Source organism: Alosa sapidissima, chromosome 20 (assembly GCF_018492685.1).
Source record: "Alosa sapidissima isolate fAloSap1 chromosome 20, fAloSap1.pri, whole genome shotgun sequence".
NCBI classification, from domain to species: Eukaryota; Metazoa; Chordata; class Actinopteri; order Clupeiformes; family Clupeidae; genus Alosa; species Alosa sapidissima.
Genome location: NC_055976.1, coordinates 9,523,096 through 9,540,067, shown reverse-complemented (window position 1 = coordinate 9,540,067; position 16,972 = coordinate 9,523,096). Strand labels below are relative to the sequence as shown.

Here is a 16,972-nt window from a genome sequence, read left to right as displayed (position 1 = left end):
CACAACACATATGGAACATTGAACCCCCGACCCCCCGCCGGTCCGTGAAAAAAAAAAAATGGGAATCAAACCGGTCCATGGTACATAAAAGGTTGGGGACCCCTGGTCTACACACCTGTCACAAAAACGTTCCTATACCCGCCACTCGGCGGAGCTCTTTGGCAAGTTAAAAAAAGGCCGTGTTGGTTTATAATGGTTCCGTCGCTGCTGTTGTGCCATGGGGTGGGAAAGGGAACTTTTTATCAGTTTAAAAAAGTTAAACCAAAGACCTAACCAAACACGCTCACTAGGCTATAGCTTAAAATCCAAATAGCCCAACTAAAATGAACAGCATTCCTGTTTGAGCGTCTCTCACTTAATGTAATTACTTCCTTTTAAGATATCTTCTTAGATATAACCCTTTCCTATGCAATATTTTATTACATATAATATCATAATAGTTTCAATTGATAAAATTGAAGACTCTGCCGAATGGATGGTTTTGCTCTCACCACTGTCTCAGGTGAGGTCCTCGCTAGTGCGCATGGTCCCTCCCAACTACTAGCGCTAACCTGCCCGAGAGACAGGAAGAGGAGAATTGCTTTGTGTGTGGAGTAGGCTCACTCGTTTAACTTTGGCAAAATGGGAAATGCTTTTGAAAAGCAATGAACATGAATGTCAACGGAAGAATAATGAAAAACCGACGAATAAAGCGACTATTTTGATGGACATAGTTAATTTCAACGAGACGGATAGTTTTTTTTAGCTGCGTCCTAGCGTGACACAGTTGGCAGCACAACTAACGTTAAGCTCAGCGAGGCAGAGGCTCTCTCAAACTTGGGAGGATTACCAGAAGATATAACAACACTCCAATTGATGCTTGCTGAGCTACAGTTCTTCGAGATGTTAATGTTCCTTACTCGAAAGCAACGCAGAAGGATTACAAAAAAGTTTAAATAAGAGCGACGTGCGTCTATTTGAGGGGTTCATATTTAAATTTCCCTCCTTTTTTTAGCCTAGGGCAGAACCAGAAAAGGGGTTCACAGAAATCAATCAACAGTTTTGGGGTCCAGTTTGAAATTCAGGAGACCAGACAGTTTGCGGCGCTTGGGGAGAGTTTGTTTTGATGTAATCACGACGGTGTCTGTCTAGTTACAAGGAAACACTCACTATTTGAATAGTTCGGTTGTTTTAATTTTTTACTTTTCATAAGAACACACTAGCCATGGATCCAAATTCGGGGAATGGGGCATCAGCCCCTGTTTCTAAAGGAGGAAAAGAGAAGAAGCCTAAGAAAAATTATGAGGATGGAGATGGCAAGAAAAAGTTTGTAAGTATAGCCTACTGTGTGTTGTTTAACGTTAAATTGTATTGATTCGTCTTGCCTCAAATATCTTGAACTCCAGAAGCTATTAGCCAGCTAACTTAGCCTGATCCGAAGTGAGTTTGACGTAGCTAAAGCTATCAACCCAAGTTAGCAAACTATAACAAATTAGCTAGCTTCTAGCGTTTTCGCTATCCAAGTAGTCAAGTTAGCCCACGTTAGTTTATATCACGAGAAGTTTAATCCACATTTTGAAACGTAAGGTTTCCTAACCATCCGTAGTGCTCCCAGCGACGGTACAAAATGTGCGTCCTGATTCAAACCATGAATTATACGTTTGGGAGTGTGTGTTCTGGACAGTGTTGTTCAAATCGGTGCGTGGCTCAGCAATCAAATGAGGAAGTATTCGGCTTGAGTGAAACAGATGTAGAACTCCTCGTGAAACGAGTTCGACCCTCTTAAAGTTGTAAGAGTCCTTGGTTGCACAGACAACGAACAGAATCACGTCATTAATGTTGTTTTAAACTTGGTAATGGCATAATGTTATAGTAAAAAGTTTAAGTCAGTGTTGTTTAACTGAAATACGTAGTCTTCTATTCAGATGGCAACATGTATATGTATTAGGCTCTATGGTATTAGGTGGTCCGTCGTCATTCAGTGCCAATGATGCTGCCAAAGATCCTTGATTACTAGCTCCGCTTTAACCCTCTCTGATGCTGCCTTTGAATTCCAATTCACTTAATGATCTGTATCAGGTTACCTTCTGTGTTGATTATTCGTATAGCAGCTGATGAGCATTCAGTTGCGGCTTAGAGTAACTTTGCATGTTAGAGAACTTTTTGTAGACACACTCATCTAACAACCTGAGTGGGGCTATATTTGAACAGGAACTGCTCGTCGTTTGTGTTAAATAATGATACCTTGTAGTCAATACTTTGCATGAGGCTACCAACCCCTGTTGAGGAAGCATGGTTTGCTTGTCATACAATCCCCCTTCTCCTTAGCAGTAAGGAAACTGATATTCACTCATAAAAGGTAACCATGGATTCCAAATAAATTAAGAGCACAATGGACATATGCTCTGTGGTCCTCTTGAGTTGTTGAACAGATGTCTTGAGCCTTATTTGAGACTTAACCGGTCATTACCTACAGAGTCTTCAAAGTATTTTACCCTTAGGCAAGAAAGCCATGTTCCCCAGTAGGTCACACTTTTTTTACGTCTTTTAACTCTCATTCCTCCCGTGTGCCCCCAATTTAAACCTTTCCCAGATGCAAGAGCGATAAGTTGAAAGTACGACGTAGCTGTTTGCATGTAGGTGTTAAGCTCTTTGCTTCTATATCAAAGCCACGTTAACAGGTTCAGAAGCTGCAGACCTCTAAAACAAGTAGGGCTGAGAGGGTGTGAGAGGAACTTGAGCAAGAGTTCAGAGAGAGTTGGAAAAGGAGAGCAGTTACATGCCTGTTCACTTATGAACAAACGTAGGATCAGTGACTTCATCTGTTCTTGGACTTTGGCCTGTGGGCCTGAGTGAGTTGCCGTTTATGTTATGACACTGATGTAATTGAAACTGGGAGGATTTGTTTTTTATTCTCAATGAGAAGACAGTAGGCTACCTTTTACTTACCTTCGGCCTCACTATAATTCCGGTACATCTGACTGCATTACTTTGAAATACTACAAAAATTGGTTTTATATTATCTGCCTACTTTGAAACATGATGTCAAGCTAGGCTGGCACATTCACAAAGTTGTTGCTTCACTTATTAAATCCTATACAGGGCTTGTAGTCAGTCGACCGTCCCGTAGGGAGTTGACCCTTGAATCAGCACATTGCATTGTGATGGATGGATAGAGAGAGAGAGAGTTGCAGTGTCACAGAGTCATGTCTGTCAGCCCAGGGGTGAGAAAGGGGCATTCATCTGGGAACGGGCAGAGCCACAGCCAGCCTGTTTTGTCCTGCTCCTGGGGTCCTGGTGGAATGTCCTTGTCCCCTGGGTGCCAGCTCAGCAGTTTTCTCCCCTCAACATGTTGTGTTCAACAGTCTGTTTTCTATATGAAAGAAACACACACACTCACACTCACATGCACATACACACATGCGCGCACACACACTCGCACACACACACATTGTGTGAGTGTCAGACAGCAGAGTAAATGCACACAACATTTTGATCTTTTTGCTAACTGTAGTGTAGATGCACATAGTGATGAGAGGCTGTACAGCCCACTTTCAAAGTCTGACCTCAGAAACCTCACTGCATTGCACTGACACAGAGGTCCCTGTTACCTGTCTGGCTGCGGCGGAGGTGCCAGCCCTCCTGAAGGCAAAGGTGTGAGGAGCGACCCTGCCAAGAGCGACTTGTGGTGAAGTGAAGTCATCTCTTGGCATCTGCTGAGAATGATATTGCCCAGTGGCTGCTGCTTTGAATAGACCGCATTATTGATCATTGTCCATCATCTGGAGCGGCAGGCACAATAGGCCCCACAGTAGGATGGTGTCGTAAAACTTTATAACTACGCTAGAAAAAGCGCAACATTGCATAACTGTTTTTCCTGAACTGCTTTTAAGAGATTGTACATTGCCTATGTTGTCCTTGCAGTGTTGTCTTTTGAGATGACAATGCAATGAAATGTTGTTGTTGTTGATGTGATTTTATGAAATGTCAGGCCCACTTAGGCTGTGCATTGGACTGAATAGAAGTCAGCGGTTCATGTCATTGTGTGTATTCATATTTGACATGATGTGCGCCAAGGGAAACAAACCTTTGAAACCCAAAGTGAGGTAACTCGGCTGTGATGCACCGGTCCACATGCCGCGCATAAGAACACACAATGGCCCAATGCAGGTGTTCCCAGGCAGCCATGCTGACAGGCATTGTGAACACAACTTTCTTGATCACACACACACACACACACACACACACACACACACACACACACACACACACACACACACACACACACACACTTACATGCACATAATGCTTTTGCTCTCTGTACCATATATGATGTGGCCTCAAGGCTTAGTTAAGCGGATTCAAAAACAACACTTGACTTTTTCCCTCGGTGTCAGCCTTGCTGTCGTCTGTAGCTGCTAACAAGGCCAGCGTGCTGTGGTCCACTGGAGCCTCTGAGCACCCCTCAAGCTGCTGGACTGCAGTCTTGTTAGCCTCTCGCCTGCTCAGGGACCTGGCTCAGCAGTCAGATGTCTGGAGTCAGCGTGGCCGAGACAGAGACAGGCCCCCATGAGGGTTGCGTGTGGGCCTGCTCAATGCAAATCATCTGCTTAGGTGAACCGGCGAGGCGGGCAGAGAGACACTACATGGGCCGTCATGCACTGTTGCCCCCCACCTGCTACCCGTCTCTCCAAAGTTGACCAGATGAAACAGAAGTTAGTCAAACTACAGGACCTCATCCAAAAAATGCACTGTAGTCGTTGGACCCTTCTCTGTTCCCTGTGCATGACGACACAGCTGATGGGCATGATAAGCCCCTTGAAATGCATTAGACCTCACAGAGTTGAGTATCTTTTTCCTTGAATATCCCCTTGGGGATCAATAAAGTATCTATCTATCTATCTATCTATCTGTATGTGTGGCATAATCCCCCTGTCTGAAGGACAATAGCATCAGGGGAAACAGATGCATGGACATGCTCTCATGCCTGAAGTTGTTTTGGCAGCCCTCTGTCTGATGAGTTGATGGGTATCAATGGACTTTCCTAAAGTGTTTTTGTGTGTGATGTGAATACGTGCATGAGCGTAAATACATGGGAATGGCTGCTTTTGACTCCCCTGTGGAGATTAGTGTACATGCCTGAGGGGATTATAAAGGGTTGTGTGATGAGGGTTGAGTTCTTAAGAAGAACTTGAGGCACGCTTGAATTCTCGCTTGAATTTTTCAGCAGCAATATCTCACCAGGTGATTCAGAGAGGCAAAGTAATTGAACTGTGTGGGCAGGCGATCACTCATAAAAGGCTGTTTAAGACACTATTATTTTGTTAGTCTGAATCTTAATATTGCCAAGGCGTGCTGCAGATGGGTGTTTCTTCTGTTTAATTAATTAATAATTAAATTAAACAGAAGAAACTGTTGCTTATTAATTAATAAGCAATGGAGTGTCTGCCTCGTTATATCCTGCGCACGTGTGGCCTAGACGGCAGGTTCAGTGCATAGCAAAGTGAAATGATGCAATCATTTGGCCAGTTGGCGTGGAAGGCCAGGGTTGAGGTGACAGAAAGGGTTCAGACAGACACAGACAGGTTAATGTTTCTATTCCTGTTACTGACTCTTTTTGTCTCTGACTCTTAGTTTCCTGTATTGTCATTCATGGTTAGTTTTCAGCATGACCAGAAATTCTTAGACCCTGACCCATTCAGTCGTGTGTGTGTGTGTGTGTGTGTGTCGGGAGGATTTGAATGTTTGTGTGGGAAGAAATGTAACAGGGCGCTGTTGTCTTGGCAGAATATGTAGCCTAATTTGTACCACATATATTACACACACACACACACACACATACTCACACACTGAGACATATATTAGACACTTGGACACACACACTTATTCTGAATATGCGTGCAGCAGCCCCCAGTAAGCCAGAGGCCAGTGTTTGCGTAAGTGAGTGCTGCCCAGTCATGCTGACAGCCACTTGTGGTCTTTTCAGCTTCTCATCATTGAAGGCAGAAAGAGTTGGGCCCCAACAAGGAGATCTTCACATGGAACTTTTTTTTTTTTTTTTTTAATAACAACATGCTCTCCTAATGACTAGGTTTTCCACATCCTGACAAAAAAAGTTTTGCTTAGAGGTCTTCATCAGCAACCTTGCCTCACAGTTCTTAAGACCAGTAAAAGCACCGCTCATGAATTTGCTTTGAGTTTTCAAATATTTATTTATTTATAATTTGCAAAGCTTATTCTGACTTGTCACTAAGCAACAGGTGTGCATCTCATGTCTGACTGAAACAACCTGTTTGAAGCAAATATTTGACTCACTCCTGGCACTTGTTATTCAGAGTGAAAGAGACGGCCAAAGAACTAGGGACTTTTTGCTAGGCTGGTGCATTGTTTAGTCATCACAAAGTCAGTTATGTGTTCTCCCCCCTCACCTTATTATGTGTGTGTGTGTGTGTTTGTTTATTGCTATACGTCACCAATGCCTGTGTGTTTGAGATTAATAGGGAAAAGCCCACTCCATGTCCGGAAGCTGCCTACTCGTGAACAGGAAAACTTAAAATAACACTTCTCACTCTCTCTCTCTCTCTCTCTCTCTCTCTCTCTCTCGCTCTCTCTCTCGCTCTCTCTCTCTCTCTCTCCATCACACTCTGCCAGTGTTTTCTATTCTCTGCCATCCCTTCCTCTCTCTACTCCCAGTTCATGGCAGCTCATTGTTTACATTTTATGCCCATTGAAAATCCCTCCAAAATAAGAAATCCTCCCTTATTCTGGTTAGCTTGGTGGGCGTGTGTGTGTTTGTGTGTGTGTGTGCACTGGTGTACGTACGTGTGTGTGTGTGTGAATGTGTGTGTGTGTGCACGTGTGTGTGTCTGTAATGGATCTGTGTATAAACAGAGAGAGCGGAGAGTGGTCCTCTGCAGAAACCAGTTAATCCTGCACCCCCTGCTTCACTCACAGCTCACAGCTCATGTCTGGAGATCTTCAGCTAAACATGCAGTGTGTGTGTGTGTGTGTGTGTGTTTCGTGTGTGGGTGTTATTAAGTTAAGTGTGACTGTGTGAGAGCAATTGTAACGTGGGTGAGTGTGACCTGAACACGTGAGGGACAAAAAAACACTCGGAACAACAGATTCTCTGCCCGCCGGCCTGGTCGATCGGTCGGTCGGTCGGTCGGTCGGTCGGTCGGTCGGTACCATCCCGCGCCTGACCCCTGCGACTTTTTGCATCTGCCTGACAGCATGATTAACAGGCGTCGAGTGCTTTTGTCTCACACAGGGGCCTCTCTGGTCAGGTGACCCTCCTCCTTCTCCTCCTCCTCCTGCGTAGCTCACCACACCATGATCCATCTTGTTTTCACTGGCCTTTGACACTCGCTGGAAGGCCTGCAGGGTGTGGTGCAGGTAATCATCATTACGGCGACGCAATATCACCTGTCTCTGGTGAATGGTCAAGCTGATAGACAGCTGTGGAAAAGCAGAAGAAGACCACCACATCAAAAGAGGAGAGGCTATTTCTGTTTGACTGACCGGCAGGGTTATGTGTAAGTCTGGCTGGGCTTCATCCACAGAGCCCCTTGGGCCAGATGTGGAGGTCAGTCATCATCAGGGAGGACAGATGTGGCTGTGAGGAGATAAGGGAGAAATGTTCTCCACCGTCTGGGAGGCTAAATGCTAACAGACTAATCAGAGTCCTTTTGAGTGTGCTAGCCTGGCCCGCCTATCTGTCTGCTCTCTGGCACTACTGCATATTTCCACAAAGAGAGACGTGTGTGTGTTTCTGTGTGTGCGAGAAAAAGTATTCATGTGTCACTGTGCAAGTGTGGCTTCCTTCCACTGTGCAAGTGCGGCAAGTTTGTTTGTCTCGTAGCTTAGGTTACCGTGTGTGTGTTTGTTTTGGTGTTGTTTGGGGCTGACTGGGATCACCTGGCCAAGGCGGCTGTCAGGCTGACCCAGAGAGGACGAGAGGGAGGAGGGAGGGAGAGCGCTCTGGCCTGCTGGGTCAGTGGATGGTGCTGTCTGTGTGTGTGCAAGGGATTAAACCTGCTCTACCTGGTTAGCCAACTAGTGCAAGGAGTCTGAGCTGCTGTGCGTGTGTGCGTGTGTGTGTGTGTTTCTGAGAGAGTGGAGGAGGAGGAGGAAGGAGGAGACCCGAACGGTTGATTAAAATCTAAAATAAGCACACAATCACACTGCCTATTGATTAATGGCCACAATGGTTTCACTTTCACACGTATACGGACACACACACACACAGACACACAGACACACACACACACTTATTCTCTCTCTCTTGTACCCACTACAGTGTCCTAGGCTGTCGTGTGTGACCTGTTCTCCTGATGTTTTCACCTTCCGGTTGCATGGTTTCCTGTTGCGCAGCTATAGCAGCAGTAGTGCGTCTGACTTCCTGTCCCGGGGCCTCCTGCACAAACACACACCGCCACTGCCCGCCCCCAGCTAGCAAGCCACCACTTAAATCACTGCACTAGCACTACACCTGGAGATCCCCCTTCCGTGTGTGTGTGTGCGTGCGTGCGTCTGTCTGCGTGTATCTCTCTCTCTCTCTCTGTGCCTGTCAACCTGAGCTCCCATGTTAGGAGGAGCTGTTAATATGCACACAGTGCCACCTACAGATATGTGTCTGTCTGTCTGTTTGGAGTTGGATCTTGTGCTTGTGATGTTTGTGCATAAGGCAGCAATGTGCTGGTCTTTTGTTATTGTGTGGTTTTTATATGGATAGAATAGGAATGTGTGTGTTGGGCAGGGGGGATTGGGCGCAGCAGTTGTGTGTGTGTGTGTGAGAGAGAGAGAATTAGACAGCTCTGTGTGTGTGTGTGTGTGTGTGTGTGTGTGTGTGTGTGTGTGTGTGTGTATGGCTCCCCTCCTCCCCTGTCTGTGTCCTCTGGCTCTAAGACAGTGTACATCTGCCGCATAGTCTGATGACTCAGGGGATTAGATTATTCTGCAGTCTAAACTATGTAGCGTCACACACGCCCATAAATACACTTACACGCGCACACACACACACACACACACATATATCTTGTGCACCCTTTGACAGATCAAAAGAAATGTTTATTTAACCAAGCACCCCTAAAACACAACAACAACAACAACAACAGCAGCGCACACACACACACACACACACACACACACACACACACACACACACACACACACACACACACACGGACTCTCTCAATTGTAATGACTTTTTACAGCCTTGCCAACAGTAAGTGTTTTTGATTGACAGGAGTAATTAAAGTCTCCAAATGCAATACAGTCTCATTAACGGAGACACAGGTGGAAACAGATATTGGCCTTCTATCTCTCCTTATTGCTCAGCCACACACACACACACACACACACACACACACACACACACACACACACACACACACACACACACACACAGACACCTCCACCCACCCCACATTGTTTGGGCACGCACACACTTTGGTGCTGTTTACCAGCTTTGTGCAATGGCAACTTTAGATTAGCCCTCATCAAGTACTAGGAGAATGTGAGAGTCAAACTGCATGACTGACTAATTAATCCCACAATAATCCCATACAACAACAGCACACTGAACACTACACACACACACACACACACCTTACCAACCTCCTTGCCCTTCTACATTCTAAACCTACTAAGGTCAGGTAGCACCAAACTGGTACTTGTGTGTAGCACATGAGCGTGAGAAACAGACTTCCATGAATGAGTGCACGTTTGTGTGTGTGTGTGTGTGGCGGGTGTAGTAACTGTAGTGGGGGGCAGGCTTGGCGCTGTGTGTTGGAAACTGGACTTATCCCTGCAATCTCCCATTAATCAGTCTAAGTATGCTATTCTGGGTGACTGCTGCGCTTGCTCCTGTCATTTTATACCACACACACACACACACACCAGTTCAGTCATTCACCTCCATTCACTCCTCTTGTCGAGAGAGAAGACTGCATCTTTTTCTTTAATAGCGGTCAGCCCCCCACCCTCCCCTGTCTGTCTCTGTCTCTGTCTCTGTCTCTCCCTTGGTTCTTTCCTCTCATTCGTTCTGCATGGGTGAACTGGCGGTTTAACAGATGAGCAGGACTTGATCGACCCGCAGCACTAGAGCATGAAGCTCCCCTCCCCGCACACCGATACTCCCTGTGTGTGTGTGTGTGTGTGTGTGTGTGTGTGGACGTGGACGTGGACGTGGACATCACTGGCCAGATGGATGAGTCCTCTCACCTGTCGGCTCCAGCCAATGGAGACCTGCCAATTGCTGTGCCATCAGGAGATGAGAGACACTCTGCTGGTTTAGCTTAGCAGTGGCGCGTTCCACCTCTCACCTCCCTGTGTGTGTGTGTGTGTCTGTCCGCCCATTCACATGCCACCTGGTGACGTCCATGGGGCCAGAGGAACTGTCACCCGTCACTGATTGCAAGGAGACCGAGAGTAGAGAGAGGGAGATGGAAGGAGTAAGAGAGAGGGAGGTGAAGAGGGCAATATGGAGGGAGGGGGTGATGGAGATGAGAGTGGTATAGAGGCAGAGGAGAGAGTGGGATGGAGGGATGGAGGGAGAGCAGAGTGGAGGAGTGGTGTGAATGGAAAGGTGTTGGGTGGAGATGCCCCAACCTGTGCAGCAGAGGGGAAGAGAGAGTGCAGATAATGATTAAAGTCTGAAGAGTCTGAAAAATGAAGAGGAAGACAGAAGTGTGTGTGTGTGTGTGTGTGTGTGTGTGTGTGGTGGTAACTCTTTGTGTGTGTGTCTGCGTGTTTGCTTCCAGCTGCCTGTGAATCACTGTTGATTAATGGGCTGTTGCGTGACCTTTGGGCCTGTAGAGAGCTGACGAGCAGGAGCTGAGGAGAACTGAAGGACTGAAGAGTATCTGCTGCTAATGCTGCCATTTGCCACCACCATTTCTCTTTTGTCCGCGCACCACGCACACACACACACACACACACACACACACGCGCAAACACACACACACACACACACACACACACACACACACGCGCAACCAGATGCATAAACACATGCACACTGACTCCCTGACACACACACACACACACACACACACACACACACACACACACACACACATACACGCGCAACCAGATGCATAAACACATGCACACTGACTCCCTGACACACACACACACACACACACACACACACACAACCAGATGCATAAACACATATGCACATTGACACACACACAGACACACATCTCTTTGAAACCAAACTCCTGGCAGGAAATTTAGTGTTGACCTACAGCGAGAGTGTGCGAGACCTTTGGAGGGCTGCAGGAGATGAGATGATGATGCAAATGAACTGCTTTCAGAGAGCAGCTCAGGCAGACTCTTTGTCAAAGCACTGGGGGCTGCTGAACCATGACTGGCCCAGTCATTCATTCAGACCAGACAATATGAGGATGACCTGTGTGTGTGTGTGTGTGTGTGTGTGTGTGTGTGTGTGTGTGTGTGTGTGTGTGTGTGTGTGTGTGTGTGTGTGTGTGTGTGTGTGTGTGTGTGTGTGTGTGTGTGTGTGTGTTCTCTTTGTTTGGGTTTTGTTTTTCGGATGAAACATGTGGGAAATGGAGTTCTAACAGTTCTATTTATAGATTAGGCTAGCCTATTGGTCAGTGTGTTACGTATGTGGGTGCGTATTCCTGTATCTGAGATGGGAGAGCGTTTCATTTGAGTACGCAGGCTCTACGGTTTGCAGATTCCATTCCTTATCATTGGTAGTGCTCTGTATGTGTTCAGCTGATGTGTGCAAAGGGTGTTAACTTGTGAAACTTGTGAAGTCTTTGAAATGACTCTGAAAGGCAAAGTTCTAGTGCTTCCTGGTGTACTGCAGCCATTGCCGAGTCGAACACACACATACACACACACACACCGAAAGAAGCAGTTAGACTTGGTTTCTCACAGCAGTTGCCAGAGACATGATTGTGCGTGTGGTGACTCCTCAGGCAAACTGTAAAAGGCAAAGGCGTCTCTGACAGACTGCCTCAGTGAGGGGTTGCATTACAGCAAACCACCCAGACAAAAATGACTCTTTTTAGTACAGGCAGGTGGCTACAGCTCTGCCCTGAAAATGAAACTTTCTATACACTTTTCTAAACTAGATGCAAGCAAACAGTTTTTTTTCTAGTTTCTTTTTGAAGTCTAATTCATATACAATCATGACGTTTCTGGGTAGGATAAATAGCCTAGTTTATGTCAGGCGAAGGAAGAAAAGTTTTTTGTTTAATTTTGGAGCCTCACCCAATGTTTTTCTTCTGTGAAAGTTTAATCCTGGTATAATCTTGGACAGTTTACTCGTCTGTGTACCAATTACTGCTGGTTGTTTTTGTCCTCTGCAGCTCACACTGAGTTAGGGCCCTGTTCTCACATGCTCATCTATTTGGCCCTCCACTCTTGTAGAGCTGTAGCATTGTGCTGAAACCTCAAGTGAGTGTGTGTGTGTGTGTGTGTGTGTGTGTGTGTGTGTGTGTGTGTGTGTGTGTGTGTGTGTGTGTGTGTGTGTGAGAGCGTGTGTGTGTGTGTGTGTGAAACCTCCAGCACGCGCGTGTGTGCGTGTTTGAAACCTCCAGCACGTGTGTGTGTGTTGGTCAGAGCTGCTGTTAGCCATTGCCTATACTGTAGGTGGATGCCTTGAAGGTCACAGACACTCACCCTTTAGGTCTGTTGTTTGCAATATAGCTGCTGTGGTTTGGTTATTTGTGTGTTAATGTGTGCACGACGCTAACACAAGTTGAAGTTGTTAAAACCAGACTAATGCACATGCACAATGTCATAGCTGCTGTCAAGAATGCAGAACGGGAAATCGTGTTCTTAGTCAAACTACTGTGTGTGTGTGTGTGTGTGTGTGTGTGTGTGTGTGTGTGTGTGTGTGTGTTTGGAGGGGAGTGGCTGTTAATAGAATTTTGAAGAAGTTCTCAAGTCCTTCAGAGCAGCCAGAGCACAGAGAGAGAGAATGATGGGGCTGGGGGGGTGTGGATGGGGGGGGGGGGGGTGTTGGGGGGGGATTTCCAGGGTCAACTGTAGTGGCTCTTTGTTTTCTCTTTTTCCCAACAGACCATAAATGCTCCCACATTCACTTTCAGTCTTTCAATTCTTTCAGTCACATATACTCAACCACTTGCACGCACGCACGCACACACACACACGCACAAGTACACGCATACACAACAGGCCCCCATCATGGCCCTCCATCGGCAGTTATTATGAAATCATTAACTGCTGGGCCCTGCTATGCCCAGCGGGGCCCCCTGTGACTCCACTTCCTCTTCCTGTTAAAGGCCTGAGTGGGAATGCTGGAGCACTGTGGGGGGAAAACACTTTATCCTAAACGCTCCTATCATATCTCTCTCTCTCTCTTGCTCTCTCTCTCCATCCATCCGTTAATATGATGCTACAGGTGGGTGCTCTTGAGCGAGAGCCTTGAGTGGCGTCCTCCGGGTGGAGGGCTTAATGCTTGTTAATGTTGGTGCCTCCCTGCCATCATCGACTTACTCCTGGCTGATGCAGGTGGAGTGGTGTTGTGTTGACCTCAGCTTTGACAGCGGGGTGGAGGTGGAGGTGGTGTAGTATTGACCCGCTGCTTTAATCGTAGCATTTATGCTGTCGACAGCAGTACTGCCTGCGCGTCTGCAGGCTTGATGAGGCAGGCTGATGCTAAGGGGTTGGAAGAATGAAAAAAAGACAACATGGAAGATGGAGGGACACAAAGACTGAGAGAGAAAAGGGAGATAAAAAAAACCCCAGAAACAGTTAGAGTGTGGAAAGAGGACTACAGAGTATTAGCATGCACGAGGCTCATCAAGCACTGGTGCCGTGCGAGGTCACGGCTGTGAGCAGAGCAGCCGCACCGTTTGGAAGCACTGCTCAGAAAATCTCCATTATCTCTCCACTGGAGCGAGACCAATGGCCCACCTCTTCTAGTCAGGCCTGTCGCCTTTTTTTTTTTTTCCGGGCCACTTATAGTCTAAAAATAATGATATGATGCCGAAGCAATCTGTGACATTTTTGTGTGAAACCTCCTAGCCTTTGTGCCGGTGAGACCGGGGACCGCTCTCTCTGCCCCACTGTGTTTGGTAAATGGTGCAAAACACGGCACACTAATGCTTGCCGGATTCAAAACAGGCTATAAATAAATAAATGCTGTGCCGTGTGATGTGCATATCGATGGTCCGTGGTGGTGAAGCGGGCTGGCTGTGAAGCGCCGTCATTCTTCTGCGTGGAGTTATTCCATTCATCCGGTGTCTCTGTGGGTGAGCGACAGCGTTGGCCTTGCCAGCCCCCCCCCGTCATTGTCTGAGATGCTCTGGCATTGAAGGAACACCGGTGGCGGCCCTGTTGCCGTGGAATGCGCCAGTTGTCGGGGCAACGTAATTAATCCTCAGTAATAACAGCCGTAGCCGGAGCCTGATGTGCCGGCCTGCTTCCATGGCAATGAGAAGTCATTGTTTATTCCGCGTTCCGAGGCTTCCTCTTATCTCCCAGCTAATGAGGACGGGTCATTCACAACAGAATAGGGCTATGCTGAGGCCTGTGTCTGTGTGTGTGTCTGTGTGTGTGTCTGTGTGTGTGTGTCTGTCTGTGTCTGTGTGTGTCTGTGTCTGTGTGTGTGTGTCTGTGTGTGTGTGTGTGTGTGTGTGTGTCTGTGTCTGTGTGTGTAGGGGCAGCCCTTGCAGGGATGGGAGCAGTCATGCAGAAAGCTTGCCCCCCTCCACATGCAGTGAGGCGTCGCTAACTCGCGGGGTAACACCAGAGAGAGGGAGAGGGCGAGACAGAAGGGTTTGGGGGTGTTGCAGAAAGCAACTAATTTGGCATAAAGGACTTCCTGTTAACACAGCCTGAGCTTACTTCTCTTGAACAGATGATGAGGCCACACACACACACACACACACACACACACACACACACACACACACGTGTCTGAGGGCAGGTTCATGTTTTGGGTTGTTTCCATTGCATTTGTGTTGTCAGTCTGATTCATGTCTCCGTGGAGCGTTCTTTCTTTTCCTCTTTCTGCCTATACTTCTTTCTTTCTCTTTCTCTCTTTCTCTCAGTCATGCAGTCTTTCCTCTGGGTGACATTTGTTGGCTTTTTACTGTGAGACCATCAGCACACATCAGACATTCCTCATCATTATGCTGAGACTTGTGACATTATGATCATCATTGGTTCTCGGAACCACCTTTTAAAGTCTTGAGTAAGAGTGAGGGTCTGGATGAGGAACTGTGTGTGTGTGTGTGTGTGTGATGAGTCAGGTCTCCTTGTTGCTGACTTCCTGTTGCAGCCTCTGGCAGGAAGTGGGCTGCCACTCAAGCGGGCGTGTCCCGCTCACAGCTCTGGGCCCGCTGATGACATGAACCGCCCGCTGTCCGACCGAGACGGACTCCATGGCAACTGGAGAAATATCAACATGGTGGATGACACACACACACACACACACACACACACACACACACACACACACACACACACACACACACACACACACAGAGTTAGTAGTTGGGCACTCGCACACACAGTGAAAAGTGAGCCTGCCTATTTTTAGCAACAACAGCATAAGTTTCACATTACGTCACTCATCCACATTCAACAGCTACTCTATTATCCCCCCCCCCCCCCCCCCCCCTCCAAATTACACACACACACACACACACACACACACACACAACACACACACACACTCTCCACATCTTTACCTTACATAGCCTTGAAAGGCACTCTCTTAAGCTTAAACAGAGCGTCGTCAGAGTACATTAAAACCTCCACCTGAGACGCCTCCTCGGCTCCTGGTCTCCACGTCTCCCTGGTGCCCATTAAGCCCCATTATCCGCCGTGCAATAATCGCTTATGCACCACCCCGGCCCCCATGAAAGAGCAGCGCGCCGCACCGCAGTGCGCCGCCACATCAGACCCGCCCGCACGCACGCACGTGCACACCAGCCCCGCTCACCCGCCCGGCTCACTAATGCTATAGGGGCTCTAATGACATGACATGCTATCGGAGCCCCGAGATGGGGATGCGCTGATAGCCGCGGATGTAATTGATTGTGTGTGTGTGTGTGTGCGTGTGTCTGTGTGTGTCTGTGTGTGGAAGAGGGCTCAGCCTGGGGTGCTTTGATGTGTTTTGGTGGTAGGGGAGGGATAAGAGAGAGCGCGAGAAAAGGGCTGAGTGCACTAATAAGCAGCTGGCTGTGTGTGTGTGTGTGTGTGTGCGCATCTCATTTCCTCCACCTGTGTGAGGCTGGCCACACACACACACACACACACACACCTGAGAGCTGAGCAAGCTTTTTAGCGCCTGGCTACCTGAGGCTCAGGGCCTGTCCACACGGAGACGCTTTTTAGGTTAAACGCAGAGGGGTCATTCCACGTCAATTGAACCAGGGCCCACGCACTTAGGTCTCAAAAAATTCTGAAAAAATTACCAGGTGTACCTATGTTACCCAGGAGACACACTGTAAAATTACTCTTAGGTAAGATCAATACTTTCCAAGATACGGCCAGTTTTACAGGGGGAGGGGGGTGTCGATTTTGGTTGGCCTTTTTTTTGTCAAAGTTCACAAGCCCACAGCGCAAGAACTAAACCATGTAGGAGGCTCAAATTTTGCATGCTGGTACATAAATAAGAATAGTATGTAGCAAAATCGTCATGTTTGGTCTGGATAATCCTGCATGGTCATAGCTGTCCCTCAAAGTTGATACAAGTTTTATTGGAGTTTTTGGCTGGGCTCTGTTTAGGCCTTCAGAAGACATATTTGTACTCAACATAGACTCTTGATTTATTTTCCTTACTGAGATAAGTAGAAACACTCTCACAAAAAGCAATGAACAGAAAATAAATTCCTTCAGGGTCTGAACAGCAAACCTTACAAGTCTGAAAAATCATTTTGGTTCTCATTTTCAGAGCACCCAAACACCTTGTGGGAATATGCAAAGATTTTTTAAATATTTTTTTCTTTATTCTCCATGAGCCTTTCTTTTTAAAAACACC

At 47.2% G+C, this 16,972-nt stretch overlaps 1 protein-coding gene across 1 annotated transcript in view; it reads left to right on the top strand.

The window, feature by feature from the left end:
* Positions 1 to 538: 538 nt before the first annotated feature.
* Positions 539 to 16,972, top strand: part of LOC121693989 (protein diaphanous homolog 1) — a 121,744-nt gene continuing 105,310 nt past the window's right edge. The window contains 1 exon segment of the mRNA XM_042073875.1: positions 539 to 1,309. Coding sequence (XP_041929809.1) covers positions 1,205 to 1,309 — 105 coding nt within the window. The 5' untranslated portion in view covers positions 539 to 1,204.